Here is a 21,101-nt window from a genome sequence, read left to right as displayed (position 1 = left end):
TTTTTTTTAGTTTTGGTGTAGAAGCCTTTAACTTATGTCATTTTTGTATGTTTAAGGTTTGTTCTTTGCAAACACAATGAAAACTCAGAACATTGAACATTAACCCTAACCCTACCCCTACCCTAACCCCACCCCTGCACATCACTTGAGAATCAGTCATTCGGCAACCGATGAATTAATGCGGAATAATGTCAAAGAAAAAATAAAGGTCTGACATTCTTCTTCGTTTCCTCCTCATCTTTTATGCAAAGTTGTGTGAGATTATGCAGCACAGAATGAGTGTGTCATGTTCTCGGTGTGTTTGATCACTCTGATGTTGTAATTTTCAGAACATTAATATTTTATTAAAGGTTTTTATGGCACCAGTGACCTTAATTCAACAGTAGGTAGTCAGGAGGAAGAGCAGAGAGAGAAGACATGCACCAAATGATGCTGGACCAGAAATTGTTGGAATTGAAATATTTGCATGGATGTGTTTTTTTAGCACTTCTCACCTGGTTTGGTCCATTTTTCCAACATACACTCTGTACGTATGCAACCCGAGAGTTAGAATTTATTCTATTTTACATTTTGTGTTTTTGTATTTTGATGTTTTCTTTCTTTGTTTTTTTTTATTTATTTTTTTATCCACTATATTAATTAGCATCCTGCAGCATCTAGCAGGAGGACAAAAAATGCAAACAAGCCTCGGCTGTAATTGGGTGCATTCACAGCGTTGTTGAAAAATATCCATTAATACACAATGTCCCTTTTCAGCAAATAAGCAAAATGAAATGAACTAATTTCCTTTGACCTACCTACCCAAAGAAACAAAACACTTTCCTGAGGACAGCTCAGCTGAAACCTTCAATCAAGTTTACTTGTCATGTTCCGTGTTTCTGTGTTTATTTTTGAGTTTTTCTATGTGATCCTGTCCCCTGTGAGTCTCTGTCCTGTCCTCCCCGTTGATTGTCTCCCAGGTGTGTCTCATTCCCTTGATTACTCCGTGTGTATTTAGTCTCACCTGTTGTCTGTGTCGGGTCCTTGTCTACGCTGCCTTCAGTTCGTGTTTTGCTGTCCTACGTGCTCTCTGTTATCACCCGCCAGTTGAACTGCCAAGTCCTGGTTTGTGCTTGCTTCCGTTAGTCCTTATTGTCAGTTGCTACCGGCGTTTAGCTGCGTGCTTGTTTTCTGCCGTGCTGCCTGTCCTGGACTGTTTATCGAGCATTTTCATCATTAAACTCATCTCACTCATCACCTTACCTGGGTGTCAGCATCATCTCCTCACCACAACCACATCATTCCTGACATTACTTCTCCACCTCCACTTCATCCTGTAACTCGGCGAACGAGTTGGTTGATCACTTCCATTCTAAAATTTCAAACCTCATTGGTCGCTCTGTTCCCATTCCAATGAAAGTCGCCTCTGGAGGGAAAACATTGCCATGGAGAAATAAGGGAGTCGAAACAATCTCAACAGAAAGTGTGTCGGCTTTTGGCAGGCCTGCTCTGCAGAATACCACAGATCCTCACACCAATCTTCCTTGGCAGGTGTTCGCCCGAGGTAAACACCCCACCGCTCCCCAAAAACAGTCCCTTCTTTCTCTTTTTAATCTTCTCTTCCCACCTGTTACCCCAAAGTATTTTTAATCATAAAATGATATCCAGTTTAAACATTTGACCAGACTATGTATTTGTTACCCTTCAGAGGACAATGATTAATATTAAATCATCACATCACAATACAAACATGGACTGAGAGAAAAAAGGAAAAATACATCTAGTGTTTTATTCATCACCCCTAAAAGTAGCCTGGAGTCGCTCATTTAGCACTGGATTTTTCTCATGTCATTCCACATTATTTGAAACAGAAGGAATCCAAACTGTTTCTCAATTACTGAATTACAACGCAAGCATGGTTCAGACAATGTGCAACCAATGCCCAATTTATCATGGGTTTGTTTGAGCAAATAGATTTAAAAAAAAAATGTCCTCGGTTGCTTTTGAGGCTTGATTATTTTTGTGTTCCTAAGTCTCTTTCTTTGATTAGATAGGTCTTGTTTCTACTGCTTTAGTTCAGTCCTCCTTACTGTTTCTGGTTCTGTTTATTCCTTGTTGCTCTGCCTTCTGCTCTCTCTCCTCACACCTGCAACACATTTCTAATCAGCCATCTGTTCCTTGTTTAGTGATCAACCTCCCCAGTATATTTACAACTCATTCACAGTTCCTCCTGTTGTATCCCATCAGACCCTGTTATACCACACAAGTGTCATAATTTACCGAATGACGCTTTATGACAACAGTCATAAATATTCATGAAGGCTCATTCATGTTCATGACAGGTGTTATGTCATGTTAATGACAGTGTCATGACAGTCTTATTCAACCCCCTTCAAATAAAGTGTTACCGGTTTTTTATATACACCATTAAAGTTCATTTGGACATACACTTATCCTTTTAAAACATTAGAAATCAGAACACAGGATCCACTGGGCTGGTTTTTCGACATTATAGGTGATGGTTTATTGTTAATGTGTGAAACTATTTGGAGAGATCAAAATGTTGGCAGACAAGGGAAAATTGGGTCCACTGGAAAAATACGCTCCAATGAATTGCAAACGCACACGCAATAAAATCCTAAAACGAGAAAATGTGACGGAGGAAACGACAGAGTTTCGCTATTCATTTCGATCCGCAAGCAAACTGACAAACTAGTTCCTGAATCAGTCGGGTGGTCCGGCCGCTTTTGAGACTTCAAACGTCACAACGTGCTCCACCAACACAAGCTTCGATACGCGCTTCGTAAAAATTCTCCTGGATTACTCGACGCACGCTGCGTAGCCTCGGCACAGAAGACGCATCACTAGTTTTTTCATTGAAGCTTTCAACATGGTCCGTGCTCCCAGCTTCATTTACTGCATTACTTCATGACAGAATTTGTATTCAAAGAAGCAAAGATATATGGAGGAGGCAGGACTTTGCCAGGCAACACCACATAATAATTAAAACATTCCAATATTTATTACCAGATTTGAATTAAACATTGCTGTACTTCAGGAAAAGAGCTAGCATCTCTTTCGTTAAGGCACAGGTATTGGCTACCTCTGCATCGAGAAATATTTTTGCCATTCTGGTTAACTACATTCCTGTCATCAACGCGCTGCTGCAGTACTTTGAGCCTGACAGTGAGTGGGATAACAGCATTTAATGTCATGGAGCAGCTTTTAAGACCACTAGCCTCTGATCTGACCTTGCTGGTAAGACTATGTGTTACAAGTATCCTCTGAAGGACCTCAGTGACAGAGGGAAAATGTTACATTGCAGGTTTAATAGCCATGATTCCTGCACAGTATCCGAGAGGCGATGAAAAGAAACTCTTTTCTCTTTGTGGGCGGCGCAGCGTTCTGAGCAGGCACTAAAGAGTGAGGAAAGGTGATTGATGCAACCAAAAAATTCTCACATATGGACGATTTTTTAAAAAACTATACTCGACTGACGTCATCTGAAGGATAAAAATATACTCCCCTCTCTTTTTTCACATAATGGGATGATGCCATGATTGGCCACAAGGTTGCCATGCTAATCAAAACAAAGTTCTGTCGTGAAGACAGTGGACTCCGCCCACTGAGAGTGAGAGCTGAGCGGCCAATGGGGGAAAAAAAAGTGGTGAGATGGCCCTCTCTCGCTCTCTGTGGCTGCTCTGATGTGTTTGTAGGCAGCAGCTCCATCGTTCACTTCAAAGAGGCGAAACATTCACGACCGACCCATCANAATGACGCTTTATGACAACAGTCATAAATATTCATGAAGGCTTATTCATGTTCATGACAGGTGTTATGTCATGTTTATGAAAGTGGCATGACAGTCTTATTCACCCCCCTTCAAATAAAGTGTTACCGGTTTTTTATATACACCATTAAAGTTCATTTGGACACGACACTTATCCTTTTAAAGCATTAGAAATCAGAACACAGGATCCACTGGACTGGTTTTTCGACATTATAGGTGATGGTTTATTGTTAATGTGTGAAACTATTTGGAGAGATCAAAATGTTGGCAGACAAGGGAAAATTGGGTCCACTGGAAAAATACGCTCCAATGAATTGCAAACGCACACGCAATAAAATCCTAAAACGAGAAAATGTGACGGAGGAAACGGCAGAGTTTCGCTATTCATTTCGATCCGCAAGCAAACTGACAAACTAGTTCCTGAATCAGTCGGGTGGTCCGGCCGCTTTTGAGACTTCAAACGTCACAACGTGCTCCACCAACACAAGCTTCGATACGCGCTTCGTAAAAATTCTCCTGGATTACTCGACGCACGCTGCGTAGCCTCGGCACAGAAGACGCATCACTAGTTTTTTCATTGAAGCTTTCAACATGGTCCGTGCTCCCAGCTTCATTTACTGCATTACTTCATGACAGAATTTGTATTCAAAGAAGCAAAGATATATGGAGGAGGCAGGACTTTGCCAGGCAACACCACATAATAATTAAAACATTCCAATATTTATTACCAGATTTGAATTAAACATTGCTGTACTTCAGGAAAAGAGCTAGCATCTCTTTCGTTAAGGCACGGATATTGGCTACCTCCGCGTTGAGAAATATTTTTGCCATTCTGGTTAACTACATTCCTGTCAACGCGCTGCTGCAGTACTTTGAGCCTGACAGTGAGTGGGATAACAGCATTTAATGTCATGGAGCAGCTTTTAAGACCACTAGCCTCTGATCTGACCTTGCTGGTAAGACTATGTGTTACAAGTATCCTCTGAAGGACCTCAGTGACAGAGGGAAAATGTTACATTGCAGGTTTAATAGCCATGATTCCTGCACAGTATCCGAGAGGCGATGAAAAGAAACTCTTTTCTCTTTGTGGGCGGCGCAGCGTTCTGAGCAGGCACTAAAGAGTGAGGAAAGGTGATTGATGCAACCAAAAAATTCTCACATATGGACGATTCTTTAAAAAACTATACTCGACTGACGTCATCTGAAGGATAAAAATATACTACGCACAAGAAGTTAGCAAATATCGTGTCTTTCTCCCCTCTCTTTTTTCACATAATGGGATGATGCCATGATTGGCCACAAGGTTGCCATGCTAATCAAAACAAAGTTCTGTCGTGAAGACAGTGGACTCCGCCTATCGGAGCCACTGAGAGTGAGAGCTGAGCGGCCAATGGGGGAAAAAAAAGTGGTGAGATGGCCCTCTCTCACTCTCTGTGGCTGCTCTGATGTGTTTGTAGGCAGCAGCTCCATTGATCACTTCAAAGAGGCGAAACATTCACGACCGACCCATCACTGGTGGGTAGTTAAAGGAGAATCTGAGCCACTGATCCCAGGGAGCCTGTCAGAGGAGCAGCAAGGGGATTCAAAGAGCCTTCAGGAGATTTCTGCAGACAATGGGAACGAGGGAGCAGATCGCTGGATTCTAGAGACTAACAGCAACAGATTCTAGAGACTAACAGCAACAGAAACCAGTTACTGTTGATGAGAACCAATGAGGATAAATGACAGAAGTAAAGGAGTGAAAGAGAAGAAGAGAGTCTGGTTTATGGTCATGTGAGTAAAACAGTCTTTCATCTGCCTCAGGGAACCTGCTCCTCTTTAACTTCCTTTGATGAGCTTAACAAGCTCCAGCTGTGAGGACTATTCCTGGAGGCCATGCCCTGTATGAGCGCAGGGAGCAGAAGCACCGACACCCGCAGCTCTCTGGACACGTCAACGGGCCTGAACCGAAACATCGTCCCGGCACAAAGAACAGAACAAGAAACCATAAAAATGAGAGAGATCCTCAGATCACGAGTGTCGTTAGACATGGACCGTTAGGGCTTCATTCACAGAAGTTGTTTAAATAGTCCTACATCTTATTAAGGAAGATTTATATACACTATACAAAAGCAGGTAGCAGAGGAGCTGCTAACCTAATAAATAAAAATAACACTTTTTTGTGTTTTTCCAGTCCCATCTGGTCTGTACGGTAAAACCGTATTAGCTATTTGAACCCTGTGTAACACTCCTATAAACTTTAATGTATATACATTAATCTCTCACTGTAATTTTTTATTTACTTTTTGCTTCATTTCCAATTAACATGTTTTACCCCTAACTAGGACAGATGCTCCAGCAGACCTCATGCAGCAAAGCTAATCAGGCCCTTCAAATAAGCTGTTTTATGTTCTTGTCAACAAAACGTGAATTTCTTCTGGCAGTTTAGAAGATGTCGTGAACACAGTAAGAGCTTTAGGCGAGCAGTGAAGAGACTGTTTAAAAGCGGGACAGGACATCTGGGCTCAGGGTGCCTTAAAGCCTGGGGCTCTCCAAGAAGAAAATGTCATAATATACTGTAAGCTCACACTGAGTTTGTTTATCTCCTGTCTGAATTGTGTCCATTTGAGACCACAACATTCACCAAAAAATGTGTGAATGACTGCGTTTATACACAAAACACTTTTCATGCAGAACCCAGTAAGCTTCTCCCAAAACACACACACTTATACACATCTAATGTTCATCGCCCCAGGGACAGAAAAGAGTTCAGACTCTTCTACTATCAGCGCTGTATTAAGCTTTAATAGCTGCACTATAGGCTGCGTAGTGGCCGCTGGCTGCAGCTCCCTGTGAGTGTTTGCAGTCAGTCGCTGTTCTCCTCCCAGCAGGACAAAGTTCTCTACATGGGAAAGACGAGAGTTAGGCAGAGTGCAGCTTAAAATACTAACCACTATATTAACATTCAAATCACTACATTGATGAAACAGGAAAACACTTTTTTTTTTTTAACAAAGTTTGTACACACACACACACACACAATCAGAAGGGGTTGTAACATTTCCTTTTACTGAGTTTTTGTAACTGTGTTTTATGACCTCATGAAAGTGTGGAGTAGTAGAAGCATTTCTATGAATAGTGCATTAACCCTGAGTAGTTAATGGACTCAGCCCATTAACCAACTATTTGTTTCATTTTTGTAAAGGTAAGTGAGAGAGAGGAGGAAGACGTGCGGCAAAGATCACCATGCCGGGACTCGAACCTGCGACGGCCACATCGAGGACTAAGGCGTTTTTGTGCTTCTGCACCACCAAAGTGCCCCAAATGTTTTTGTCTTTGCTTTGCTTCCCCTTACAGCCAAAGAAGTCCGTTCTAACCACTAACTTGGTCATTTTCCACAGACACACGGACTCACTGAAGGTACAGAACATCCTCAGTTCTCTTAAGAGAATCTGAACATGAAGATTCCTTTGGTTGTCATGTCTGAGGCGGACAGCCAGGCCAAGAAAGCCTTTATTTTCAAAGCACTTTAAAATCAACAGACCAAAGCGCTAAAAAGACGCTGCACAAAATCAACAACAGGAGCAAACTCAAAAGACGACATGAAACAAATAAAAGGAACTCTATGGTGACGGGTCAAACGCCGATGAAAAATAGATGAGAAGCTCATTTTGAAAATACACAGTGAAGAGCCCTTCAAATGTGCAGTGGCAGCAAATTCCAGAGCCTGAGAAGCAAAAAGCAAAAAGCTTTGTGCCCCGTTGGCTTTCACAGCGTCCTTGGCGTATCCAGAAAAACGCTGGTCCCGCTGACCTGAGTGCTGGGGAGGAGCAGTGCCGTTGTTGAAGCACAAAGAGGCAGCGTGGTGCAAGGCCAGTTAGTGTTTTAAAGCAAATAAAGCATCCCTAAAATGAACAAGCAGGCTGTGCAGCGAGACAAAACAGGAGTAAAGCGAGGCAGTACATCCGCAATACAACTCCATGGCCTCAGAAGTGACTATCGTGTATTTACCTGTTTTTACTTTCTCATTTTTAATCAATTGTGCACATTGTTGTGAAAATTGGCATGTGTTCAGACTCTAGCTTACCGTTACTCTGCCTGCGGACTGCGCTGTGTAGGCGGTCGGGGAGCGTTTTTATTCTTCCACAGTTGTTCACATCCACATTTTTGTAAAAGCACATCATTTAGATTTTTTTCTATCCTGGAATCACTTCATATATTTAAGGCATGTGGCGCTGAGCCTCCAATCTGAGGTGATCCAGGTCAGAGACTTCAGATTTCTAGCAAGACTGACTGCCAATATCGTCACCATCCACAAGGAATCTTTGATTATACCTGCATAACATGACATTCATTTGCCCTTTGGGGTAAATAAAGTGTTTTTGAATTGGGCTGAAGGACTCGCAACAGAGTCCTTCTGTCCTGGGAAGTCTCTGTCATCGCAAAGAGTTTTTAATTGTAAAACTGATCAAAATGACTCAATTATTTTGAGGAGTATTTCCTACTGTTACGGAGCAGCTGGAAAAACTACATTCGTGAGAGAAATGAAGGACTGCAAATGTATCAAAGAAGAGGGATGCAAAGAAGCAAGCTGCATCGACTGTGTGAAGACGAGTTTTTCTTATTGGCATCAAAGAGTTAGTTCACACTGAGAGGCTGATTTATCCAGACAGATGAGCGTCTTTCTCGCTGCAAGAAAAACACTCGTCCGTCTTTCTTGTCTAACATCAACGGAGGTTAGACAAAGGTTGGATCTGTGTCTAACCTCCACTGATGCCAGGTTTCTGTCCTGGGGAAATTGCAAATAATTGCAGAATGAAATCCACAGTGACTTTGATTTCATTCGTTAAGAAGATGCATCAATAAACTCTGAGGAAGGTCAGCTAAGATGTTTGGGTTTTTAATCCTGAATCCCAGGATCACAGCTCTGACCTTGTGCAGTCGGTCCAATGCGGAAAAACGACCTGCAGTCAAAACACACAGGACTGTTTGAGTGGACAAGCTACGACGCAGCAAAGCCTGCTGGGATGTAAAGACAGAGGTTTGCTGTCACATGATGATGTCAGCTCTCAGAAAGTTTCTAGGACTTTTATTTTTTCACAGTAGAAAAAAAAAATCCTATTAATTATTAATGTTGCCATCGTTGAGTGACAATATTTCACATCTGTAATAAAAGTAGAGACAAAACATGTTTCCAACGATTACATTTTTGTGCTTACTGAAAACGGATACTCTGCTGGGAGGTTTACACATCGAGTATGTAACGAACCACTACATTAAGTGGTTGCTATAATGTTAAATGTAGAAAGAGGCGACGGCGAGCCTGGAGATGGCAGGAGACATGACCGGAATGAAGATGGATGGAATCACTGAGAGCTGCCAAAACTAAATAAAAAAATAACCTGTGTTCAGGCTGGATCTGTGTCCCTAACGCCTGCAGAGCTGCCTGCACGCCACAGCGGAGAACGCCGTGTGACGACAACAGTTTCCACTCTGCTGGATCAGGCTTACCTGACAGCAGGAGAAGCAAACATTAAAAAAAAAGCAAAAACATTTTGTAGAAGGAACAGCTATAATTAATATGATCTCACTGAAAATAGTGTATTGTGTTTTATATCTGTGTGTGATCTGATGTTAATTATCTGCCAGTCACAAAGGTCTAATTAGCCTCTGTTGTGAAAAACAAATGGACTGAAAACACACAGACGCAGCGCTCCAGCAAGCAAACCTTTAAATTTTATTTCTTGTTCTTGATCAGTCACAAATATAATATATATATATATTACTTTTTGCTTTCTGCACCCCACAATTTTAAACTGCACATAATAAAATGCCTTATACTCTGTTAGTAAAAGCAGAAAGCAGCAGCTGGCTGAAATTGGGCTCAGCAAGGAACCGACAGCCTGGTCACCCTGTGGCCGGCTTGGTCTGCCAGAACAGACATGGCAAATTTAAAACATGATTTTGGAGTCACATTTTCACCTTGAAATATCGAAACTACTTTTAGGATCAAATTAATAGTTGTTAAAAAATCAGGAAAAGGAAAAAAAAGAAGAAAAGTGTTTGTGCTTGCCATGGATTGTGGTAAATGGCTCCTCATACGGATGGATCTTCTCACAAAACGTCGCCACACAGAGACAGTTTGACTCCATTATATGTTCAGGAAAAACGAGCCTGAATCAACACACGTTCCCCCTCCCTCGTCTTGACAGATGGTCTCATGTGTTGATTGTTTTCTTTAACATGACGCTGCGGCATCGTGGCTGAACATCCCTGGTCTAATCAAGGAATTTGTCCTCGGCAGCCTTGGCCTGATTGCTTTTCATTCAGCTGACGCTTTGTAAAGTGAAACAAACACCGCCGGAGTGTCACATGTGTCACACAACGCGCCATTTTTAAAGCAAATCCCATCTGTGCTGTGTGTTTAGCGCAGCCATGAACGGTCTCCGTTTTTAAGCACAGGTGTTGATTGCTTCTGATAAAGCCGTGCGGGGAAATGCTCACGTTGTGGGCTTGAGAGAGCAAAGAAAGTCCAGAGAGTGCACATAATGAGCAAACAATAATATTAATCACTATTAATAACTTGAAAGAAAAAAGAAAAGAATGCAATACTTCTCACATCAGTTTTTTTCTTATTTCAAACTAAAGCAGCAAAAAGTTCAACAAACTAATATATTAAACTACATAATAATAAATGAAGAGTATTAGATAAAAGATAATAGCTTGTCTGAAGCCTCTGCAATGACTCTGCTGTTTTCTTTCTCGGAGATCTGCTGAAGTGACTCTGAATGGATTAATTACTTTGATGATGATTTTTTTTTGTTTTGTTTTTATTCAATGCTGACAACCAGCAGTGATAATTATTTGCCTCGTCTACCTACCTATGGCTAAGGTGTATTTGTTTTGCATATTTTAAGCTTATTAGACAGAAGAGTCAAAATAAGGCATTGGTTCCCAGTAAAATTGAAGTGAGGGTCTAGACCTTCTGTAGTTGCATTAAAAGATTCATTTTTATCTGGGATTTGATTTGCAGGACCAGAATTGTAATTCTTTTTTTTAATTATTTTCCTTGCAAAATATGGTCAAACTTAGAAATTAAATCTGGGCGCTCAAGCAAGAAAACCTCGGTTTAATTTCATGAGGAAAATGTACATTTTTAATTCGCATGTCATCAAGAGTCTAGATCTGTATGGCAATGAACTACTAACCTTCCTGCTATCAGTGAATCAAATGCCAAGATAAAAAGTACAGAAAATAACATGTTTACTTAATTTTTTTTATGTAGAAAAATATATCTCTTGATGGCACTGAGATGCAAAAAGTTATTATACAAACACCATGAGACTCATGTTTGAAAATGCCTACAGCAGGAACATCAGTGTGTCTGCTAACGATGCACTGATATCCTGCAAATAAGCAATTTGCTTCTCAGTGAGAAATATGCTTTCACCTTCTGAAAAAAATATATTTGTCACAGAATTTCATCTTATAGAGTTTACAAAATAACATGAAAACAGGTCAAAAATCAACTCATCACACATGCTGATCAAAGTTCCAGTTGTGACTAATGAAAGGCAGGGAAGGAGATATTCGGCTGCTAAAGAATTCTCATCTTTTAATATTTTTGCAAACGTTGCATTTGTTTTATATGGATTTTATGTGATTATACCCACACAGTGTAATGACTGTGAAGCGAAATTATAAATGGGTTTTGTGTCATGCTTTTTGTGATGCATCTTAAAATACAAATTGGACTGCAGTCACCGTAACTGAAAGAGAAAGTGGGAGAATCTGTCGACGAGAACATAAAACCTGCAATCTACAAATCTGACCTAGAGAAGAGAAGAGTCTCAGAAAGAAAGCCGTTATGGAAAACGAGAGAAGAATCCATGTTTGCCGTCTGCCACAAGTCATTTTCCACAGGAGACGCTGCTGGCAGAGATAACTTGATTATATGACGCAGCTGAAGCAAAGACGAGAAAAAGATTCTCAGAGAGACGAACGCAACCAAGTGGGCGTCTTTTTTACAGCAGATTTGTAGTTCTTAAAGCAGGACGAAGACGATTTTATTCTGCAGAAAATATTCATTGATTTGCCCGCCCACATACTGGGAATCTCTCCCTCTGAAAGCATCAATTTTTATTGGGATTTAATCTGATGGACCAGCGCACCGTTGTAACGTTGAAGAAAAACATTGTTTTTAAGTTAAAATAGAAGTTTACAAAAACTTCTGCGAAAGTTTTTGTAATCCAGCGAAGTCAAGTGGCTTCAGATTAATAGTTAATACTAATTAACAGTGTCCACCAGTGTTTAAAATTAAATCTCAGAACAAATGGTGAGAACCACCAGCCGTCACACCTGAGGCGTACCGTCCATCAGCAGGGACAGGAAAGATGGAGTTGATGGGGCTCATTAATGGATAATGCTGGAAAAAAAAATCCAACAAAACACCAGAGAACTGGAAGAGGTTCACGTTTCAGCAGCAACCACAGCGACAGTGAAGTGGGTTAATTAAAGTCTAAATAATGTTTCACTTTCTGAAATGAGATCTTCCATTTTATCTTTTAATCAATTAAAGAATTTTCTCTCAATCTCATGGTCAGTATTAATTCAGTAGAGATTCTTTGCAATTTATTTGGACATTTTAGGGTCTCGGAGATCAAAACCTAAATGAAGAATCAAACTGAGGTAGAAGAGCAAATGTTCTTTTTAACAGTTGAATTGCACTTAAATGTAAACCAATACACATTTTCTACCTATTAATGCTCACAATAAGTTTAAAGAAATAAGACAGAGACGCACAGGATTTAGTCAGGAAGGCTTTGCATAAATTTAACCTGGACAAGATTGGAAAGATTGCTCTTCTTTCTGCATGCTCTGATTATCGGAAACAAAGAAAGAGGCCTGGAGAAGGGAGCAGCACTGGCAAACGCACGCCTCATGTTGTTCTTAGAAACACGCCAAGAAGATTTTGACCTTTTCTGTCTTTCGCCGAGAATATCAAATCTAAGAATCCCCTTTGTCACTCGCAGTTTTGCAAAGATCGCAGCACAAATCCCTCCAAACATCCTCACAAGAAGAGCCGGAAACTCTGGTTTCATTGTGTATTTTCAGTAACGTTTACATCGTTGCAGTAGTGCTTCCATAAATCCGTTTATCAAAGATGTACAAAATTTTTACAAAAATAAATGTTTTTCACAATCTTTAAAAAAATATACACAATGATATCACTGCCTAACTGACCAAATTGATGATTAATCACCACAAACAGTATCACAATAAAATGACAAAAAAATATATATATAAAAAGACAAATTATTAGATTTTAAGAGCCCTTATGTTTTGCAGATTAAGAAACAATCATATCATTTTAGAGTTCAGATATTTGTTCATTTGTCAACATATATTTCAACAATCATCAGACTGTGCGTAATATTACATACTGATTTATTCAGACAAAGTTATAACTATTGCAATAATCTTATTTTCAAAGTTCAGAGTTACGAATCAGATTCTACAAACTATTTGATACAAACTCCAAAAGAAATTTGTTTACACCAAACCACCGCTTTAAAAAAAAAAAAAAAGAATTTGAAGCACTTCACATGAAACACCTTCATGTAATTAATTATATATATATTTTTTTAATTAAAAGCAAACCTTTAAAGGTATCAAAAGACACCTCTCATTCCAAAAGTTCAAGTCAAGCAAATTAAAAGATTTGAATGCCCGTGCAAAGGTATTTGCAGCCTCATCGACTGCAGCAGCTCCAACTGAATCTGGATATTAATCGTAATCACACAGAAGCAGACAGGAGGATTCATAGTGGCCTGAAAGAGGATCCCATCTTCAGATCCCTTTACTTTTACTTTTTTTGGTCACAGTTAAGGTTTTTAAAAACAATGAAAGAAATCTTAAAGTCAGACAAAGGTCATCTATGTAAATTCAAAATACAGCTTTTAAGTTTAATAAGGAAAAAAAAACACTATAAAAATCAAGTGGGCCCAGTGTAAAAAAAATAATAATAATTGCATGATACCCCTTTACCCCATGGATGCTATTCAAAAGATGAGTGTGACTTTTCAATGTGTTCTTGGAGAGATTTTGTTTACTGTGTTTGTGGATAAAAACTCACAGTGTCTCAAACTCCAGGTGTAGATCAGATGTCGTAAATCAGTTCCTTATCGTTTAATAAATCCTGTAGATTGGAGCATTATATGTTGGTTTGGGGATATTTCAGCCTACTTCATGTTGTCAGACGGGTTTGTTTAAGTGATTTCAAAGTTAATTCAAGTTACAACAAGGGGGACAATCCCTTTTTCATACAGAGCCAAGGTGGTTGGGTTAACTTTACTTATTAAATAAAACAATATTTCAAAACTACTTGCATTTAGTCAGATTGTCACCGTCTGATGATAAAATGTTTATAATGGATTTGAAACTTGTAAATGTGACAAAAAAAACCAAACATTAAATAAATCTGTAAGGTGAAAAAACTCTTAGCAATGTACAATGTACAGTTTGCTCTATGCAAACTGCGTCATGGACATAAATACTTAACTTAATATTTTACTGAGGTTGGTGTTTGGAGTTAACATATTTCCTGTTTGAAATAGAAAATGCTATCTGGCATTAGGTTGTCAGGTCAGGAGCTTCCAGGTAGAAACAGTTGGAATTGCAGACACGTCTACAGCAGCAGACTGAGGTGGTGTTTGACACCAACGCAGAGCAGCTACAAGTCTCTATAATATTCACTTAGTTCTTTGTTTTCCTTTGTTGCGTTGGCTGACTTTAAATATTCCGTTCTCCTCATAAACACAATCTGCATGTCCTACTTTCCAACCAAGCAGGTCGATATCAGGAAAGTGGAAATTAGACGACGCAGGAAAAGAAAAACTCGTCTTTCTCTTGAGATGAATTCCAGTCAGGGTGAGAAACTAATCCTTCGTTATGCAGGATCCACAGAACACTTTCTCAAGAGATTTTTCAAAACGCTTTTCAGAGTGGAACAGACATTAAGGTCCACTTTGCAAATGCACATTTTGGCTTTTTGTGCTCGAAATAAAATCAGTGCCATTTTTATGTTGTGTGTTTTTATTGTTTGTTTCAATTAAACTTCAAAGCACCTGCTAACCAACTGTTAAAATATGAATAAAAATCTGTACCTTTGAGTAAACAGATAAAAAAAAAGTGTCTTGATTTGATTAATAAAATATTTAAGCACAAAGTTATTTCTGTGGTCTTTTGTGTACAGAGGGCCAAATAAAAAGCTGTGGTGGACCGGATTTGGCCCCCAGGCCTTCAGTTTGATTAACAATAATTTCAACAAAGGCTTTGAGCATTTTTCCTGTGTTTGTTCCTCTTATATCCTAAAACATAAAAACTTTTCATAAAAAAAAAATACATGTTTTGAAAATCTTCTTTTGATGTGACAATTTGGCTACTTGACAGATGATGAAAGTGCTTTTTATGTTTAGCTTTGACCCATCTCTGCTCTAATAGAGCCTAAAGAACATTAGACTGAGATAAAATGTTAAGCTTCCCAAAATAATAATTAATAAAAAAAATCAGCTACACCCTTAGCCGTGCTTTGGCTCCTCTTTGGAGTTTTAATGTATTAAAATAAATGCAAAATTAATATCTCAAGTAGGGCAACCAGTGTCTAAATACAAACATTTGGGTTACACAACTGATGACATATTTTCAGCTGATTAAAATATGTTAGAAAATTTCCCAGGTAAATACAGGAAAAACTTGTCCCGCCTCAGACATCAAAGATGTCCGAGCTGGCAGCAGCACCCTTGAGCTTACACTAAATGCAAAACACTGTTATTAGTATTCAAAACAGAGATTTAAAGTTTTTTTTTTTTCCTTTAAATGGAAAAACATGGAGGTGATTACAGCTGATGACTGAACCAGTTGCCCGAGGGCTGCGGTGCAAATCCATCAGGGTTTTTGCTACTTTGATGAAGTGTAAATTTCTTCTTTTAAGATTCGGCTTGAGCTAAAACAGGTTGGAGATTTAGTTTTTTTTTTTTCTTTTGCAATATTTCCAGCCATTTACTCAGTTTGTATGACAAGAAGGACGCAGTAAAAGCAAATGTAAAATCATGTGAAAATAGTGTATGGAATGATTTATACAGAAACATTAAATAAACTTAAACGTCTCAGGTTTTGGTGTCAAATCTCGTCTCTGTTTCTCTCAGTTGAGACGTTGACAGTTTTCTACCACCATAAACAACATCAGCAGCAAACAAAGAACCAGTTCAGCTACATGTCTGCATTTTGAGCATAAACAAAAAAAAAACAAAAACCTCTGTCTCTTCCAGGTGCTTCACCACCGTACTCCCACAGATAAATGTATGCATCAAAAGTTTTTAGAGTTCAAGCAAAACACTGAATTATGAACAAAAAAAAAACACATGAAGGGGTTACAGAAAAAAACAGCAGCAGCTCAAGTCCCGAAAAAAATATAGTGTTATGTTTAAAAAAAAAAAAAACAGAACATTCTTAGTTACATCATATATATCTTTCTTCACAGTAGGCAATCGCTGAAGGTTAAAGCACTGAATAATCACACCCGCATTGTTAACCATATGATTCGATGCATAAAGGTTTCATCAAACAATAATCAGAAAACACGGCCTCAAAGCACTGCTGTTGATCAAGTAGAGAAAATACATTCTTATAAGTGAACACAGTCATTGTGCCCTGATGATAAAACCATTCGGGTTAAAAATGGAGCGACGTCTTTCAACTTTCATACTGCATTAGTAGGAAATTAGTCCAGGATGATGGACAACAATAAATCATTATAACTGCATTTGTGTTGCTTAGGCACTTCTTTTAAATCATAAAAACATAAAATATATATATATATAACTGATAAAATGTGTTCCCACTCATATGTCTTAATGGGGAGGCCACAGGCTTTAGAGTTCTATTTCATCTCCCAGCTCTTTATTGTGCAAACCACTTGAGTTGTTTATTTTCTGGGAACACTAAATCACTTCATTGGAAGTAAAGCTCTATTGCTCTGATCAAAAAGACGCCCCCGTCTCTGCGTCAGAAGCTGGACTCGGGGACAGTCTTCTTGCGGCCCAGTGAGTTGGTGCTGTAGCGATTCCTCTGCAGAGTGCTGTGAGACTGTTTGTCTGAGGTCAGACGCTGTCCTGGCGTTGTGGACATCCCATTACGATGCAAGGACGCCGTCCTGCGAATGCTTTGCTCCGCTTTGGTGGGGATGTTGGAGGAGCTCTGCGAGCGCCTGATGTCTGCCGTGGAGCGTCCCAACTTTCCGTTTGCCAGTTCATCAGTCCGACGGCCTGAACTATTTGATTTGCTTCCTTCCACTCCAGTTCTTCCTCCAGCTGCTCCGTTAGGTAATGACATCCTGGACGAAGTCCTCCTGCCTTCCTCCTCGCCACCTTTTTTTCCTGACTCACCATCCTTGGACTTTTTAGAGTCCTTATCCTTCTTCAGGAAGTTGCCTTTCAGAAACGACAAGAGACTGTCTTGACTCTTGGGCACTTCATCTTTTGTTGTCTTTGACTTGTCTGCTTCAGAGCTGTGGTGATCCTTATTCGCTTTGTCTCCCTTCTGTCTTCTTAGAGTTCCATCCTGAAGGCTTGGCGTGCTGTAACTGGGACGAATTCCAGTGCTGGAACTCGGTTTTCTCTCTGAATCTTGTGAAGCTTTAGCAGAGCTCTCCCTCCTGCCCTCCTTCCTCCTGGAAAGGGTGTTGCTACCAGAGCTAGCACTCATATTCCCTGAGCTCTCCTCTTTGGCCACGTTTTCCTTTTTCCGTCTCAGACTGGCCGTCTTCTCAGACGGTCGTTCTGATGGCCTTCTCTGTCCCTCTGGAACCTGAGTGTAATGCGGCTCTTCTTCCATCTTACCAACACAACTCATACTGCCAACAGCTGCAGATCGAACACTGGCTGCCCGACCCACAGAGGGTTTTTTGCTGCTACGCGACTCGTTCATCACGGTTACTATTGAATCCTTGGTGCACCGGGGTCGCCGACCAGACTCCAAGTACTCCACTAGCTCTGCAGGGTCGGGGTCTTGCGCTGGAGGAGACGCTTGCTCAGGTTTTCGTCTCTCTTTTGAACCGAGGGACCAGCGCAAAGGAAACCTTTTGCTCAGGCTCTCTTTTGGCTTGGAGGGAACTCTCATACTTACGCTGCGTCCCTGAAGCCCTCGCACAAACGGGCGGCTTTCAAAGCCACCTGATGATGATGAAAACAGGGAAGCGGTACAGAGTTAATATTCAAAAGCGAGACCTTGGGAAAAAAAAGGAAGTAAATACTGGAAGATTGTAACTCACCCCTTTCTTCTTCAAAGTCTTTGTTGTGGAAGACGGGAGGCTCTGCAGAGTCTGATAAAGACGAGACGTTGTTGGAGGAAGGAGACACCAAGCTGCCTCTCTTACTCTCCCCTGTTAGTCTGATTAGCCAGTGGTCCGACACTGATGAACTTATGGATCCTAAGATCAGAGGAAAAAAAAAAAGATTATTACAATGATAAAGTACAGCAAAAATAAAGTAATGTATGTAGAGAAAATAACATTACACTCAAACAGTAACTCTGAAAAAACCCAAAAGCAGTTAGAGGACAACTTTGTTATGACCAGTTTTCTCCGAGTTAGTCAGGCCTCTGGCAGCAGCATTTTGAATATGTGCACTAGTCATTTTAACATTTAATTTAAAAAAAATGCTTTTGATGAAAGGGAAACGTTATTACATCAATGCATATCCAAGTCATTATGTGCCGTCCTAGATTTTTAATTTCTCATACAGAAGGTATAAGTCTTATTACTAAAAACCATACAATATAGGATGAATTTTTTTTCTTGAAATTAAAGTCAAAAGTATTTTTAAGACTTGAAAGCTTCCATAGAGATCAAAGAAAAAACGTGGCAACGAGAGGCTGGTAAGAAAATGCACTTTACTGACTTACGTTTGAATATTTTGATAAAAACATACTTTGCCAGATTCACTCAGAGGTCAGATGTTGCACTGCTCACAGCAACAGGGAAAAATGAAAAAAGGTAAATCTCAGCCTTTCCTACGATCCAAGGTTGATGCAAGATCCCTTCGCTGAATTAAAGCTTTCATTCTGCATTGAAGGCAGCCTGACAGTAGAGGTACGTGATTGGTTGTAGTTTAGCTTCATCTTTTCTGCTGACTGGCAAAAACTACTGATCCTTGTTCCCTTGTTCGATGATGACCTGCAGTGACCTAAATCTCCAAGCAAACAGTCATTCTGGACAGCTGCTATTTGGCATTAGCTTGTGCTCTGAAGACATTTTCTCTGCCTGTTTACGCGGCATATTTGAATAAATGTTTCACCAATGCTTTATTCAGAAGCTGCCATACTGGCCCAGTTGGTTTCCTCTTTTATTACTAGATTATTCTCAAGGCTTTGTGTCACAAACTTTAACCCCTAATGCATTAGCCTGGTTAATTAGCGAAGTTTGTCACAGAAAACATTTGTTCATTTTAAGTACCTAATTTGAAGTGCATTTTGTAACAATTTGCAAAAATGTTCAAGGTCCTTCAACTTTTTCCACATTGCAATCACAAATCTCAAAGCATTTGTTAGGATTTACAAGATGAACCAAAACAAAAAAAAATCCCAAAAGGTGCTAAAAATCAACCTCTATTGAAGCTTCAGAAACTAGTATCTGAATATAACTTCCAGGCCCTAAAGTTGGTATTTTGGATTGTTAATACTGAGTCCATTTGTGACTCACATCAGTGATTTTGTGAAGTTGCATTCACTAACTGTGTTAATGAACATTTTTTTTGTAATACATGCGTCTGTGTGAATATGTTAAGTGTGTGAATTAGTTTTACTCTAAATATACTGGACTGGTACATTTTAATTTAAGGTGTCATAGCTTTTGTTTTGTATTTGTGAAAAAAAAAACTACAACAAAACTCCTGCGATATTTTACTCTCTGACCCAGTTACAAGGTACAAATAAACACCTTTGCATCAAATATACCTCTATAGTTCAGATGCCAAGAAGCTGCAGCAGCTCACACAGCAGTTTCAATCAGGGAAACTATTTCCATAATATGATTGAGCCTAATTTGGTATCCAATCATTTTTCTTTTAGTACTCTGTCTCCAAAATTATACATTTTCAGAGATTTACAATTTGTCTTTTGTTCCACTGAGTGACACAGAAACTCTCAATCTATTTTAAAAGATTTTGACTGCAGAAAAAAAGACAGTTTTGTCATTTTTCTTTTGTGATATGAGAAGGTGCATGTGATTTCTAGCTGATCAAAGTTAGTGTTCAGGTTGATTTCTTTTTATAGAAAGCCATAATTTTAATTTAAAACAAGAGAAAAACCACATTTGAGTGACAGCAGCCAAAAATGTTAAGATAAATTTAAAAAATATAATAAGAACACCCAACATGACTGACACATTTCTGTCAAAACAGGCATGTCAATTATCTGTTTTACCAACAGACTTTTTTTCTTTACATCAAATGTCAAGGCATTGGTCATTGATAGTTTATTGTAAATGTCATAGGAATCAGAAAAGCACTGATCAATTAAAATCTTCCTATAACATTTGGATAATCAGAAGAACAATGAGAGGAGATGTTGATCTAGTTAGTTGTACCAATAAATGGTATTTCAGCAGCATGATGTATCAAATTGCTTTGGTTTTAAAGGTTAATCAATATGAAATTTATTTAAAAAACACTAAATGATCATTAAACCTTACAATGGAAAACTAATGTCATGAAAGACAACTAACTAGAGCTTATGGTCAGGTTAAGATCTGACCATAGAGCTTAACCTGACCAGCTCTATGGTCAGGTTAAGACCAAAGTTTAATTCTCGGCAAAATTAAACTTTGCTGAGAAGGCAAAGTTTAATTTTTGATTAAGAGTCGTTTCAATAATGAGATAAACATCTTTATTATTTACATAGCTAAGACATGTAGATGGATATTTAAGTAGACATAATTGAAAAAAATACCTGAAAAACTGATTTTAAGAGTCTGCTAAACACAAAAATATTTTGACTTCACACCAGTATAGTGGCTGCAGGGTCACAGGAAGGCCAGGCGTTTGGTTATCCTCCCATAGGTTTTCTCCAGGTAGCTTTTTGTCTGCCATACACTGGATATAAACACAAGCCCCTTATGGCACCGAGAAGAATTAATTAAGGATAAAAATGGATGAATTATGTATTTTTGTGCAGTAAGGGACCAGCGCCCTGTAGGTTTAATGCCAGTCCTTTACGCTAAGGCACATGCGTCAAACTCAACGCTTTTTATGCGGCGTTCTAGACTCTAGGGCACATGTGTCAAACTCAAGGCCCGTGG

The 21,101-nt window shown here is 39.3% G+C and overlaps 1 protein-coding gene across 1 annotated transcript in view; it reads right to left on the bottom strand.

The window, feature by feature from the left end:
• Positions 1–12,838: 12,838 nt before the first annotated feature.
• The window catches only part of usp43a (ubiquitin specific peptidase 43a), a 124,556-nt gene continuing 116,293 nt past the window's right edge, over positions 12,839–21,101 (bottom strand). Inside the window, exons 16-17 of the mRNA XM_016680446.1 lie at positions 18,078–18,236; positions 12,839–17,979 (exon numbers count right to left, since the gene is read on the bottom strand). Coding sequence (XP_016535932.1) covers positions 16,814–17,979; positions 18,078–18,236 — 1,325 coding nt within the window. The 3' untranslated portion in view covers positions 12,839–16,813. The remainder of the gene's footprint in view (positions 17,980–18,077; positions 18,237–21,101) is intronic.

This window comes from Poecilia formosa, unplaced genomic scaffold (genome assembly GCF_000485575.1).
Source record: "Poecilia formosa unplaced genomic scaffold, Poecilia_formosa-5.1.2 Scaffold242, whole genome shotgun sequence".
Classification (NCBI taxonomy): Eukaryota; Metazoa; Chordata; class Actinopteri; order Cyprinodontiformes; family Poeciliidae; genus Poecilia; species Poecilia formosa.
This window is presented reverse-complemented; position numbering and strand designations above follow the sequence as displayed.